This window comes from Haliotis asinina, chromosome 5 (assembly GCF_037392515.1).
Source record: "Haliotis asinina isolate JCU_RB_2024 chromosome 5, JCU_Hal_asi_v2, whole genome shotgun sequence".
NCBI classification, from domain to species: domain Eukaryota; kingdom Metazoa; phylum Mollusca; class Gastropoda; order Lepetellida; family Haliotidae; genus Haliotis; species Haliotis asinina.
In genome coordinates this window covers 40,788,829-40,803,986 of record NC_090284.1, presented here as the reverse complement: position 1 = coordinate 40,803,986, position 15,158 = coordinate 40,788,829, and the positions used below count along the sequence as shown (strand labels likewise).

The 15,158-nt window shown below is 40.8% G+C and overlaps 1 protein-coding gene across 2 annotated transcripts; it reads right to left on the bottom strand.

Annotated features, from left to right (window-relative positions):
* Positions 1–2,190: 2,190 nt before the first annotated feature.
* Positions 2,191–14,765, bottom strand: LOC137284449 (transcription initiation factor TFIID subunit 3-like). Of its 2 annotated transcripts, none has more exons than XM_067816255.1 (5): positions 14,660–14,765; positions 8,067–8,168; positions 6,007–7,368; positions 3,046–3,153; positions 2,191–2,490 (listed from the first exon to the last, which is right to left on the bottom strand). In XM_067816255.1, exons 2-5 carry the CDS (start codon positions 8,124–8,126, stop codon positions 2,320–2,322), a joined length of 1,701 nt encoding a protein of 566 aa, XP_067672356.1. In that variant the 5' UTR covers positions 8,127–8,168; positions 14,660–14,765; the 3' UTR covers positions 2,191–2,319. The 2 variants fall into 2 exon arrangements, with proteins under 2 accessions (XP_067672356.1, XP_067672357.1); XM_067816256.1 differs by lacking the exon at positions 14,660–14,765 and adding an exon at positions 8,639–8,699.
* Between the last annotated feature and the right edge of the window lie 393 nt (positions 14,766–15,158).

Here is a 15,158-nt window from a genome sequence, read left to right as displayed (position 1 = left end):
CATACACAAAACAATGAACAAACATCAAGAAATGGCATTTACCAATACAACATAGTTCCTCTGTTTACTCTCGCTGCCATAACAACGCATGTCTTTATATTTGGAGACTCAAATGATATTACCTGATTACAAAATAAAAGTGCCAGTGTTACTACATCGTACAGGAACGGAGGAGAAAAGGGATTTATAGAACATCAGCAACAATACGTGTGTTAGATGATGAGGAGGTGGAGGAGGAGGAGGAGGAGGAGGAGGAGGAGGATCAGGAGGAGGATGAGGATGATACACTGTACTTGTCACATAATACACTTCTCACACGGCACCCATTCGGGACATATAACCTTCATGTCGACAAAGTGATTCGAATATTGTCTTCGTAACATGGATCGACTAATACTGCTTACTCTAATGGCAACACGTTACACAAGATAAGTTTAAAAACGTCACTACAGAATTATATTGAATCATATACTTTTAAAAGTGTAATATTTGATTGTATATCTCTAATTGTGTAATATATAAGAAACATGTTTGTGAAGACAAATTGCATGAAAGGCTTTTACTATGTTATGGTTTATATGCGATAATGTTTCTATCATGTGTTTTACATGAAGTTACTGTTTCCATCGAAGACGTCGACAAAATCACCAATAAACTATTACATAGATTATATAAAGAGTCATTGACGAGTTCTCATATACATCCCAATACCAAACAATACAAGAAGACGACCCACATCCACATCATCCAAGGTACCAGCCTGGATGCTACTGGAGCTATGTCCAAAACGAACCAGAAGCTTTCCTCTAAAACTAGCTATTGCCAAGCTATCATGATGTTTCTTGTTAAAAGGAATTTGAAACAAGCATTTGGACAAGCAGTGTATGGCCGAAAGAAACACTAACACTTACCGTGGCCTTTGTTATTGTGAGTAACAAAGGCTTATTTGATACAGATCCTTATCACACGAAGCAGATTCCACTTGCTCTAAAGGCAAATGTGTATTGACAGAGCGAGTTTAGTTCTACACCACGCTCAGCAATACTCCAGCTATATGACGGCGTTCTGTAAATAATCGAGTCTGGACAGAGTATCCAGTGGTCAACAGCATGAGCATCGATCTACGCAAATGGGATACGATGACATGTGTCCACCAGGTCAGCGGTTCTGACTACCCGATCCCGTTAGTCGCCTCTTAAGAGTTACTTATATCATTTCTAACCCAATCTTCACGGGTCCAAAAGTGTGTTGAAAACAATATGAATTGATTTTGGAACTTACTGACACCATGTGTTTGCAAAAAGGGAACCCAGAACTGCATTAAAAGTAAGCCTCTTTTGCCATCGACACACGACGTCATACGACGGCAGACTGTAACCAACAGTCTTGAGAAGACAATCCTTGAAACACCTGCAGATCATGTATCTACATACTCATTGAAATAAACTCATTGAAATACACAGTCTTATAGTCATCGTTTGACGAATAATTGCAACATTATAAGTATGGCATATATACCAAGGAGAAGTTAAGGGGCTGAACATTTCATAATCTGGAATGAAATGACTAGTAAATAATTTGTTCCCATGCCTAAAAGTCTTTCATGTTGGATACCCTCCCAGTCCCGGAAAAGTAAATTGTCAGTCCTCCTCACGACTGATCTCAGGAACCATCTGTTTTTCCTTCTGGTGGTCCTCTTCTGTTGGTGTTGTCGTGAACCTAGACAGCCCATTAAAACTGCCCTTCAATCCGGTATCTGGTGTAGCTGAAGAATTGGAAGTCGCAGCTGCAGGATAAAGTAACTAGAGACTGAGCTCTAGTTTCACCTCCCTCTTTATCCTTGTCTTCTGATCTCTTGAACCTTTCAGAATCCAAGTCGGCTTCATTGGGAACATGCTTCGTTGTCTGTTTATAAAATTGGTGAAAATCAATTCATACCGTTATCCCTGAGAATGGCATTCTGTTCTGCACTCAGACCAGACAAAACATATATTTTAAGATAAGAGCTCATTACTGGGTCATGAGGCTTTTGTCATCATTAAACTATCAAATATATATCAATGGTTTCTTCAGAACACTAATTCCTTAGTACAGTTCCATAGCATTACAAGTGTAAAATGTATGTGTGTCTCCTGTTTCATAAATGTCTGTGTTATTACTCAAAGTACACACAAAATGTGAAGCGAAGACTCATAATTCAGACATTTATGTGAAAAACATGAAAACATAGCGACACAGTATTTGCGGACATTGTTGGATTTGAATGTAAAGACTTTAGCAAATTATTTGCTTGAGACACCAGAAATGTTGTTGTTGATGTCACCCATTGAGGATATTTCGGAGCTTAACCAGATCTGTGGCGAAACGGGGCAGCTCGCATCCAGTACTGAAATGACGCTCAAGATACTTGATCAGGCGGTGACGTTCCTTTTTCAATTCTTCTATTTCTTTTTCCAGTTTTTCATTCTGTAAGACCTGATCTCTGTGTCTCTGTTGAAGGAATGGATTCAAAGAAAATCTGAATGAGTGCCAAGGCAGACGGATGGGCAAGTTTAAGATTAGAGTTCGATTATTTTTTAATTACTATAACAGATCCCTTTTAACTACGTTCCCTAACCTTAGCATAACTGAAGGTTCAAATCCATCAGCTCCAAGACCCTATTAAACTACAATCTGGATGTCGATGAAAATTGAAAATGCTACTGTAATGAGAGAGCAAAAAATATTGATAGTACTTATTCTTCGTCTCACTGCACATCTTTGTCCTTTACTAGCTGAGATTCATGATGAAAGGTAACATTTAATTCACAACGCAGAAAAAATATGTTAGTTGTTCTTGTTTAAGGTCCGAATGGGCAATATTACAATACTTAGCAATAAGACTACTGTATATACACTCTGAAATAGACACTGCGCAACGAAAAGACGCCGTGCCCTGTTGACCCAATGAATTAAAACGTCTAAATCCGGCAATAAACTACCCTAATTCAGAATCACCACTCGGAGAGCTGATAAAGAACTAAATTGTACAGTGCCGATATCTACCTGTATGATCTCGCTCTCTTGATTTGTCTGTTTCTGTCTTGAACGCAGAGCGGCCCTCCTGTTTTGTTCCTTCTTTCTCTCACGCTTTTTCAGTTCATCTAAAGTCATCTAATAACGTTTTAACAGAAGAGTTCCAAGTGAGATCATGTAAGGAGGTGGTAGGACTATATGCTTATTGTCTGAAATATAGAAGCCTACAAGTACAATTATCATATGAATATTTCTAATACTTAATAAAAAATCTTCACAAGTGAAATTCGTACTGACATTTCAATACTGTAAACGTATTACATTCTTGACTGTGCAACTGCAAATGTGATGTCATTATATTGATGGTTAAGCGAACAGTATTGTCTCCAGTCAGCAGCAGTTTGTCTCACTCGTGTTTCATGAAAAAATGATAATGCTTGCTGGGAGTTTCAAAATGTCAACAATTAACTGCTTGAGAATACAGGAAAACTCTATTCAAGAATATCTCTAGAGAGACAGTTTACAATCAATAATATGATTGATTGTCCACTAATCGTAATCGGTCAGGTCATGACCTTGTTGGTACGTAAGGTACATCTAGAGGCTGGACAATATAGATGAGATTGAGATTGAGGTTTAAAATAGGGATTTTCGGATTTCAACTCCGAGATAGTGTCTGAAAACGTATGTTGTCCATAAACATGATTACTGTAGCAAAGATATTACTATCCAAAACGTAGCCACAACGTTTTTGCCGTAATGCAACATCTTTGCAATCGTTTTTCGTTGATGCACACACAGAGGACAACTGAAAGAAAATCGTCTTTGCACGAGGGTATGTGAAATGAATATCCGATCTACAATCCTGTGTCGCGTGAAAACCAGAAACGAACCAAAGTTCATGAAATGTTGATGTCTGTCCAGTAAATGATCGCTTGCCACATTACTGCAAACCTTGTCAATAAATGCAATATTAGTTCGCACAGATCCAAACCAAACATCTAATAAACCGATCACGTGCCACGTGATAATCTGGTTTTATTTGCAGCTGAAACAGAAAGGTTCTTGCAACAATTTGTGATTTAGAAGAAATGTGTATTCCCATTTGCAGTCAACAGAACAATCGGTATACGTACATAACCACATTTGCCAAGGTAATATACTCCTGCTAATTATTTTGTAAATTTTCTTTATCCATGTACCACACATACGTGATACACATCCCTACGGGCATTCAGTAATGTTTTCCCCTGACCCACTTGCAAGGGACTTAGTGGAACGAAACTTGGCATACTTATCAGTCCTTCTCTACACCCCACCCACCAAGATTTACACACTTCTCCCTTAGTTTTATGCAACTATCATCATGGGCAAACTGGCAAGAAGTAAAGCGGCGATCTTCTAACATGGCATTCTCCACTTCACGGACAGTGTCTTCGTAAATGGCTGAATGAGGTAGATTAGGAATAGGCAGTTTCCACAGTTTTCCGAAAACATTTAAACTGGCGATACCACTGTTTAACTCTGTCATACGGTGTGGCATCATCTCATAGGTTGCTTTCTTTCACCAAAGGTCTCTTTTGGTGTGCGATCTCTCAAGTACAAAACCTTGGATCACTGTTCGGTACTCGAATGGCTTCATTGTCAAACCTGACTTCAGTATAAAACTTGTGAAGGAAACAGCTTTCATAGTACAATGTCAGAAATTGTCACACGACCCACAGACATCACTCACATGAAGTTCCAACCAGAAGTGGGTCAGGGGAAATCTTTCATGAGCGCCCCTCGCATAATTCCAGCTTTCCCTACAGGGCCAGCACATTTACATGTCTGCTATGTTAGCAATTATAGGGCATTTGCTTTTATTGAAAGGATGATTCCACTCCCGGAGATAACATTACCATGTGATTCAGGGCAATCTCATGTCAGGATTCATGTCAGGACAATCATGTACACCTAATGTATATAATGATAAATGTATATGAAGCATATTTTCATTGTCTCGCTTTTTCATTACTAACGTTTCCGCTCGGATTTCTTTCACATCTATGTGTGTTCGTCTTTGCGTTTATATCCTTTACGTGATCGACTCTCAGTTTAAATTGTCACACACAAATACCGTCAAAGCTAGCAGCATACGCAGTGGGAATCGCATAAAAGGTCTTGAGATCTAGAGCTATAAGTGTTGAAACCATTCCAGTTCTATACTTACCTGTTTTCACAAGCAAGTGTGAGTTTACATGGTTTGATCCTGTTGTTGCTGTTGTTCCATTGTAGGTATTGGAGGATAAAAGATGCAAGAGTAAGACCACAACTAGCGCAAAACTTATTACCCAGAATTCGTGATAAATTTCATCATTTTCCTTGAAAACAAACGTTTGTGTCTGTCGTGCACACGCTTCAAAGAGACATTGGCTATCTTTAGTGATGCCCAGTAATATACCCTCTGTCCATACACGTGTCGACCCGTGAAGGTCCGTGGTAGAACAGGCCTACAGCAAACCATGCTTGCCATAAAAGGTGACTATGTTTGTGGTAAGAGGCGTACAAGCAATTATCTTCTCCACACAATTGTTTCAGCTACATCTTTATCCCTTCAGTTTATTTAGTTATCTGTTCCACGAAACACCCAAGCAATATACTGATTTAAATCTCTGTCAAAACTACGTATGACAAACAGTGACGAAAAGTGACGACTTTCCTGTGAATTAAAGGCGAAAATCATTTCAGATGACTGTGTATGAAAAGCATACTGGAAAGCAGGTGATCAGTGCACCTCATTCATATCACAAAGTTTACCTGAAAATCGTTTAATGTTGATACTATGATAAGGGATCAAGTATCCGATAGGGTGGTGTGATTCCAAAGCTATGCTTTTAGTGATGTGTAGAGAGTGGTGCTGTGACGTTATGCGCAGTGACACATTCAAAGGAGGAGACGAGCGACTTCACCTGTAAATTTGGAGAGAAGTGTTATGGAACAGTAATTCACCTGATAAGGCTTTCTGATATCGGGTTCTGTGTCTCCATCCCCGGATATAAGTCGTTTCAGTTGAATCCTGGTCCTCAGTTCTTCTTTAATCAACGGCAAAACAGACTGTGATTTTTCAGATTCAACAGCTGCTTGCTTTACTTCTTGGTCTTCCCCGTATACGAAAACCTTCACGACCTCATCCGATGTCCTCCCTAATCCAGGGGATGCCTCTGCCTCGGATGAAGAGACGTCAAAAGTAAGGGGTATGTCACTGGGTCTCTTCTTGCTCAAGATTGAGGTGCTTGGGCCAGGCTTTTGACTTTCTTCCTGTTTTTCTCTGTTTACAAAACCCTTAACAAACTCATCTAAAGTTCGCTCAAACACAGGGGATGCCTCTGCCTCGGATGAAGAGACGTCAAAAGTAAGGGGTATGTCACTGGGTCTCTTCTTGCTCAAGATTGAGGTGCTTGGGCCAGGCTTTTGACTTTCTTCCTGTTTTTCTCTGTTTACAAAACCCTTAACAAACTCATCTAAAGTTCGCTCAAACACAGGGGATGCCTCTGCCTCGGATGAAGAGACGTCAAAAGTAAGGGGTATGTCACTGGGTCTCTTCTTGCTCAAGATTGAGGTGCTTGGGCCAGGCTTTTGACTTTCTTCCTGTTTTTCTCTGTTTACAAAACCCTTAATAGCCTCATCTACAGTTCGCTCAAACACAGGGGATGGCTCTGAGGATAAGGAAGCGAGGTCCAATATAAGAGGAATGTCACTGAGACTGTCCCTGCTGTAGCTTGAGCTACTTGGGCGTGGCTCTTCCTCTTGCTCTGGTTTTGACTCTTTCCCTGCTCTGAAAACATTTACATCTTGTAGACTTGTGCTTGGCTGTGGTTCCGGAAACTCACCATAAAGTTCCGAAAGTTCATGAGGTATTGATATTGATGTTAGTGACGCGATTTCAAAATCAGATATGTCAAATACATCTAAAGATTCAGTTTGAAAGATGGAGGGAGAGTGACTAGTTGAGGATGAGGTTATTGTCTCCGCTGGTTTGGGGAGAAGTGGCCGTTGTTTCTTAACTTTATGTACAGATTTAGACCCAGAAGCTGCTTTTTGCACCTTCTTTGGAGATCTTGATCGTCGACGACGCCTGGGAACGTCGTCAGATAAAATCTTGTCAAACTCTGGTAGACTGGGCAAGGTTGGAACTGATTGAGATGACTGAGCAATTTCATCATCGATGTCATCATCCCCTTCCAACATACGTGTAATGTCGATGAGCTTTATCAGGTGAATAATCCTTTCACCAGAGCAGGATGCTCGATTTCTGTCATCAGAAGAGTATAGGAGACGTTCAGGAGGGATGCTTCCATCTCTTCCCCGTTGCTGAAAGGAATGATAAGTATAATGAGCACGTGTGTGATTAAGTATTCCAAGACATATAACGACGTGTCAGCTCCAAGCCGGAAATTTCCTGCGCTTATAACTTTACTGGGGGTGAGTGAGTGAGTTTACTTTTACGCCGCTTTTAGCAATATTCCAGCAATATCACGGCGTCGCCCCCCACAGCCTGCTCCTGCAGGCTTTCTTACCCCCACCTGATTGCCTGTGCTTCAAACCTGAAGTCAGCCACCTCGATCTCTAATCAGTACCTCGACGTGTGGTGGAACACTTTCGACTTTCGTATGTGTATGTCGGTTCTATAGAATTAGACTGAAATACTGTGCTGGTCACTCCTGGTTCTATTTCATGCTGAAAGCCAGACGAGGTGAGTAAGATTTTAATCCTGCTGATATAAAGCGAACTGACCTGCCTACCCGAACGCTGATGTGCCATCCACAAGACAAATGAGGTAGTTACAATTTATGTAGAAGGACGTGATCTTTTGATACATTTCGTTGTTCTCGACAACTTTTACGAAGAAAAACGAGACTTGAAACGTTTGTGAGACTTGACGTTTTGTTCCTGGTTCCTACAAACTGACTTGTAACACTTCATTGTTGTATAATTTCATTAAAATAAACAAACATTTTAGCGAAGTTCAGTAAACTCACTAAAACTGTAGAAATATTAACATAGTGTACCTCGGGGTTCCTGAATGTGTTTGGACTGTGAGACCTTGCGCGCAGGCTCGTGTCTATCATGCCTTCCTTCACAGGTTGCCCTGCCGGAACGGATCTTCAGACCTGAAAACAAATTTCATACATCAACTGCATTAGATATTTGTGATGGTGTACATGACCATCGTGGTACTATTATCATCATCATCATCATCATCATCATCATGTTGATGGCGTACATGATCATCATCACAGCTGTCTACTATACACCTACCTCTCGCCCCTGTGGGAGGGTACTAACCTGGCGGAGATTTTTATAAACGTGTTGTGACAGTGAGTACAGTTCCCGTCTGTTATTAAACACTAACATTCTCGAACACAAATGTTAGCATTACATTGCTGTACCAATAACTCGAATATAACTGTTTTGTTAATGTCTTGCATCAAAGTTTGTTGCAAGAATCTCTCTTCAAAGTCACACATCAGACCGACACAAGAAACTCATAAAACATGCCCTTTCATGTTTCGATCGCATGCATACATTTTTGGATATATTTTGGTGTTAAACACGTTTCTTCATCAGTCGGAGATTTTACCTGAAGAAATTTGAAACCCATCCAGGAAAATACAGGAAACTGCAATATGTATGGACTTGTGACCGTATTGCGTTGTGAATTGAATGTGCCACGTCATTCTATTTTTAGACACGGAGGTTCACTGCTGATTGGCAGCTCAGATGACGCGTGGCCAAAATAAGTCACTGGGTCTTTCAACATGTTTGGTGGATAACCGGGGAGAGTTAATATGCTGCTGTAATGTCGCTTTTACAATGGGCAGAGTACCTTTGGTGGGAACTGGTAAATGTAGTTCTAGGTAACACCAGACTACTTTCACACAGACTTGCAACAGCCAGAGAGTCCTATCTGTAGTAACACCAGACTACTTTCACACAGACTTGCAACAGCCAAAGAGTCTTATCTGTAGTAACGCCACACTACTTTCACACAGACTTGCCACATTCGGAGAATCTTATCTGTAGTAACACTAGATTACTTTAACACAGGCTTGCAACAGTCCGAGTGTCTTATCTGCAGTAACCCCACACTACTTTAACAACGACTTGCAACAGTCGGAGTGTCTTATCTGCAGTAACCCCACACTACTTTAACAACGACTTGCAACAGTCCGAGTGTCTTATCTGCAGTAACCCCACACTACTTTAACAACGACTTGCAACAGTCGGAGTGTTTGCATCTGTCGTAACGCCAAGGCTACTTTAGCAATAACTTGCAACAGTCGGAGTGTTGTAACTGTTGTAACGCCAAGGCTACTTTAGCAATAACTTACATCAGTCGGAGTGTTGTAACTGTCAACCTCAAAAAACTTTAGCACAGACTTGCAACGGTCGGAGTCTCGTAACTGCCGTTACTCCAAGGCTACTGTAGCAATAATTTTCAACTGTCAGGGTGTTGTAACTGACGTAACGCCAAGGCTACTTTAGCAATAACTTGCAACAGTCAGAGTGTTGTAACTGTCAACCTCAAAAAACTTTAGCACAGACTTGCAACGGTCGGAGTCTCGTAACTGCCGTTACTCCAAGGCTACTGTAGCAATAATTTTCAACTGTCAGGGTGTTGTAACTGACGTAACGCCAAGGCTACTTTAGCAATAACTTGCAACAGTCGGAGTGTTGTAACTGACGTAACGCCAAGGCTACTTTAGCAATAACTTGCAACAGTCGGAGTGTTGTAACTGTCAACCTCAAAAAACTTTAGCACAGACTTGCAACGGTCGGAGTCTCGTAACTGCCGTTACTCCAAGGCTACTGTAGCAATAATTTTCAACTGTCAGGGTGTTGTAACTGTCGTAACTGCCAAGGCTACTTTAGCAATAACTTGCAACAGTCGGAGTGTTGTAACTGTTGTAACGCCAAGGCTACTGTAGCAATAACCTGCAACAGTCGGAGTGTTGTAACTGTCGTAACGCCAAGGCTACTTTAGCAATAACTTGCAACAGTCGGAGTGTTGTAACTGACGTAACGCCAAGGCTACTTTAGCAATAACTTGCAACAGTCGGAGTGTTGTAACTGTCAACCTCAAAAAACTTTAGCACAGACTTGCAACGGTCGGAGTCTCGTAACTGCCGTTACTCCAAGGCTACTTTAGCAATAATTTTCAACTGTCAGGGTGTTGTTACTGTCGTAACTGCCAAGGCTACTGTAGCAATAACTTGCAACAGTCGGAGTGTTGTAACTGTTGTAACGCCAAGTCTACTTTAGCAATAACCTGCAACAGTCGTAGTGTTGTAACTGACGTAACGCCAAGGCTACTTTAGCAATAACTTGCAACAGTCGGAGTGTTGTAACTGACGTAACGCCAAGGCTACTTTAGCAATAACTTGCAACAGTCAGAGTGTTGTAACTGTCGTAACGCCAAAGCTACTTTAGCAATAACTTGCAGCAGTCAAGGTGTTGTAACTGTCGTGAGTGAGTTTAGTTTTACGCCGCACTCAGCAATATTACAGCTATTTGGCGGCGGTCTGTAAATAATCGAGTCTGGACCACACAATCCAGTGATCAACAACATGAGCATCGATCTGCGCAATTGGGAACCGATGACATGCGTCAACCAAGTCAGCGAGCCTGACCATCCAATCCCGTTAGGCGCCTCTTACGACAAGCACAGTCGCCTTTTATGGCAAGCATGGGTTGCTGAAGGCCTATTCTACCCCGGGACCTTCACGAGTCTGTAACTGTCTTAAAGCCAAGGCTACTTTAGCAATAACTTGCAACAATCGGAGTGTTGTAACTGTCGTAACGCCAAGGCTACTTTAGCAATAACTTGCAACAGTCGGAGTGTTGTAACTGTCGTAACGCCAAAGCTACTTTAGTAATAACTTGCAACAGTCGGAATGTTGTAACTGTCGTAACGCCAAGGCTACATAGTACTGATTTAAGAGTTTGCAAGCGCTACAACTAATGATTTGTTTACACTGAGTAAGCAACGACTCGCATCAAGCACTACTGCCTTGGTTCGCACATTACTTTTACACTGACATCGGTCAAGCCAAGTACCTTCGCAAATGTGAACATTCGAAAGTGAAGTGACCATCAAAGGAAGATTATTTATGTATATGTAAGACAGAGGGGAGTATGTCGCCTACTTGGAAGCACTATAACAGCTATACATGTGATGGCCGTTTCTCTTCTACCTTGTAAGGCGGATATTTGTTAGTATGCTTGAGACACAACGCGGATTTGTAATTGGCGTGGTCAACGGTGCTCCATCCTTTGTTCATTGATTCAGATTACATGGCACTTTCACACACTGATTGCTAGGAGTGGTAAAACTTCCCTAGTCACATTCTAACAGCTAACTTTAACATCCTAGTTGCTGTCTATTCGCATCTTAACACATGTATTCAACTCTACAATCAACCCCTCAGTCAGCCCAACACCAACCTAAAAGACCTTAAAGATCAACACCAGCCTTAAACATCACAATCCGTCACTACTCACATCCCAACACCCACCTGTAACATCACAATCGGTCCCTACTCACATCCCAACACCCACCTTTAACATCACAGTCGGTCCCTACTCACTTCCCAACACCCATCTTTAACATAAAAATCGGTCCCTTAGTCACATCCCAACACCCACCTGTAACATCAGAATCGTCACTAGTCACATCTCAAAACCCACCTTCAACACCACATCTGTCCCTACTGACATTCCAACACCCACCTATACATCAGAATCGGTCCCTTGTCACATCCCAACACCCATCTTTAACATCACAATCGGTCCCTTGGTCACATCCCAACACCCACCTTTAACATCACAATCGGTCACTACTCACATCCCAACACCCACCTTTAACATCACAATCGGTCCTTACCCACAACCCAACACCCATCTTTAACATAAAAATCGGTCCCTTAGTCACATCCCAACACTCACCTGTAACATCACAATCTGTCCCTACTCACATCCCAACGCCCACCTGTATCATCAGAATCGGTCCCCAGTCACATGCCAACATCCAGATTAACATCACAGTCGGTCCCTTGTCACATCCCAGCACCCACCTTTAACATCACAATCGGTGCCTAATCACATCGCGGCACCCGCCTTTGCTTGCTATAAAAGGCGACTACGTTTGTCGTAAGAGGCGATTAACGGGATCGGATGGTCCGGCTCGCTGACTTGGTTGACTCATATCATGGGTTCTCAATTGAGAAGATCGATCCTCATGCTGTTGGTCACTGGATTTTCTTTTCAGACATGATTATTTACAGACCGCCACCATATAGCTGGAATATTACTGAGTGCGGCGTAAACTAAACTCACTCACTCACTCACTCAACACCCACATTTGGCCATGACTTACGACCCGATCGTGTGCATCAACTTAAGCTTTCAACTTCATCTCCATCCCCACTTTTACCATCTCCACCTCAACACCAATATCAGTGCACCGTTAATACCCAGACCAACAACAACCAGAGAGTGCTTCACCAATTCAATACATTTCATAATACCCGCCACTCGCACGTAATTGATATTTTCAACACCGTTACATGTCATTGCAGCATGTATTGTGGTAACAACATGAATTCCAATAACCTGCCAACTCCACAAAACTAGACCCGCGTCACAGACCCAACTATCTTCAAAATAATATTACAATATTATGACATTATATCATTACACGGCTACGAATAATTTCACATCCGGGTCATTACGGCTTCCTGAACAAGTCGACCTCTTCACCCGGATCTGCATGTCCTTCAAACTAATACGATTTCTTTAGACGATACCACCACGTGAGCATCTCAAACTGGTAATTCACCTCGGTTTCAGCATTACAAAAAAAACTGTATTTGTTTTTCCTAAATTCACATTTCATCTGATCAATCTTAATTGTCAAATTTCAGTCTGTAAACAGTAACAGGTCAGCCATTTTGTATTGGTTCAAAACGAAAGTAGAATATCCTTAGGGTTTTGAAGAGGTCTAGACGTCTCCAGGAGTAATACACTGATAATCTGTACATATTAAAAAACACCTGGCATTATCATTCTGATAACCGGTGGTTGTTGTGAGTTGAGAGGGTGTTCGTGCTGGGTCACCGCCCTGGAGTATTTCCTCATTTACGAGTGGTGTTGGGAACACAGGATAGATTAGCATGCCCTCATATCTACGTGCACATTAATAACATGAACAGAACCCTTTGTGATCAATATGATCAGTCCTATGTTGATTCAATGCACCTATTCAAAGAAATTTTACAATGCCACGTTATTCTAAAAGTAGTGAGGATACCTTTGCTAGTATTTACATACAACAGATAAATGCGTATGAGTGTCGAAGATATATATATATATAGAGAGAGAGAGATAGATAGATAGATAGATAGATATATGTATATATGTATATGTATGTATATGTGTGTGTGTGTGTGTGTGTGTGTGTATATATATATATATATATGTAAATGTTTGTATTTACAAATTATTCTTGTTTATCAGTCACTGCGTTTGTGATTTTTTGTATGCATATTAGGCAGAGGTTGTAACATGTATGTGAGTATATGTATATGAAAATTCCTCTACATACATTCATGAAACATATGTATCAGTGATTGTGTGTCTTATGTGTTCATCTACGTGCATGTGTTAATGCACGTGCATGTGTTCATGTACGTACACACATATGTATCAGTCTTTGTGTTTCCTATGTCCATACGTTTAGAATGCGTGAGTGATTTCATAAATAAATGCAACACATCTGTGGTTAGAAAACCAGAGTTTTCAAGTCTTTATCGATTCTCGATCGTTTTAAAATGCCATATGGATCACTTAATCCTGAGATGTACACATGACACCTAGAGAATAAAATTATTAAAACCGCCCAGTTGAAATATGTTCTGCGTATATTTTTCAAAAACCGATATTGATCTTCAAAAAATAAAATTGAGGGTGTCTGATGCAAAACGACAGGTTTCATGAATTTATTCCAACTACTGATCCCCTTGTGGTCTGTTTCCTTCTACGATATATTAGGCGAGAGTCGTCTATATGTCGGTTGACACGTATACAATGATTTCTTTTGGTGGCCTGTATCATGAAATCCTTCCGCGCCCCAGATATTTAGTTATTCTATCGATACTTTTATGTCAGTCCGAACTACAACAACTCTTGTACTGCAGTTCAAATCACTGACCACACTGAACGTATGTGTACGTTCAGGCTAAAGAGAGTAGTTTTTATGATAGTTATTGCACAGGTATCACTCCCATATTCCTGTTCAATTAACTACAAATACTATATCATTTCCTTGCCCCACATAAAAATATGCTGTTTATAAAATTGCTTACAAATAAACTTGCTTCTAAAGATACTTTATAAATGCTTAAATAAACTATATCTCGAATGTTAAACCTGTCAAAAATAGGTGTTTGAGTGTCGAAGTGCGGAAACATGGCCGTCTTACTTTCGCGTCAGGTAATGACGTCATCTATTCATCTATATATAGATCACACTGTGGCATGCAGTCAAATTTAACGTGTATTACCAAGGACAGATCCGAAGTTGGCATGGCCGTGAAATACATTACCTCACTGCCTAGTCTCCATACTGAATGTATCGCTCCTGAAAGCCCATCCCTGAACACCCTCACCCACGCAGCAACGGAGGGAAATTTTCTGGGGAATTCCCTTGTTAAGTAACCTCTAGCTCAGTGAGAATATAAGTTTTGTCTCAAAAATTATCAAAAACTCATGTAAAACACGACAAATCAATAAAGAAATCAAGGGAAATTCACTTGTGTTAAAAATAAAATGATTTACAGATCATAATTCTTATTACACCGAACGCGTGGGTATTGTCCATCGAGGTCGACAGTGATATCGACAGAATAACTGGGAAATACCATATGATCTCGATCAGATTAAAGCATGAAAACACATTTTAGCCTTTATTTGTATATTTAAGCAAGCAAATATAATTGTATGTACTCTTGATGTGGATATTTGAAGCAGCAAATTGATAAAAACGAAGTGTATCGAAGGGAGTCTGGGTTTTTCCAGCGTTTCTAATCCAAGGGGATTCCCCTA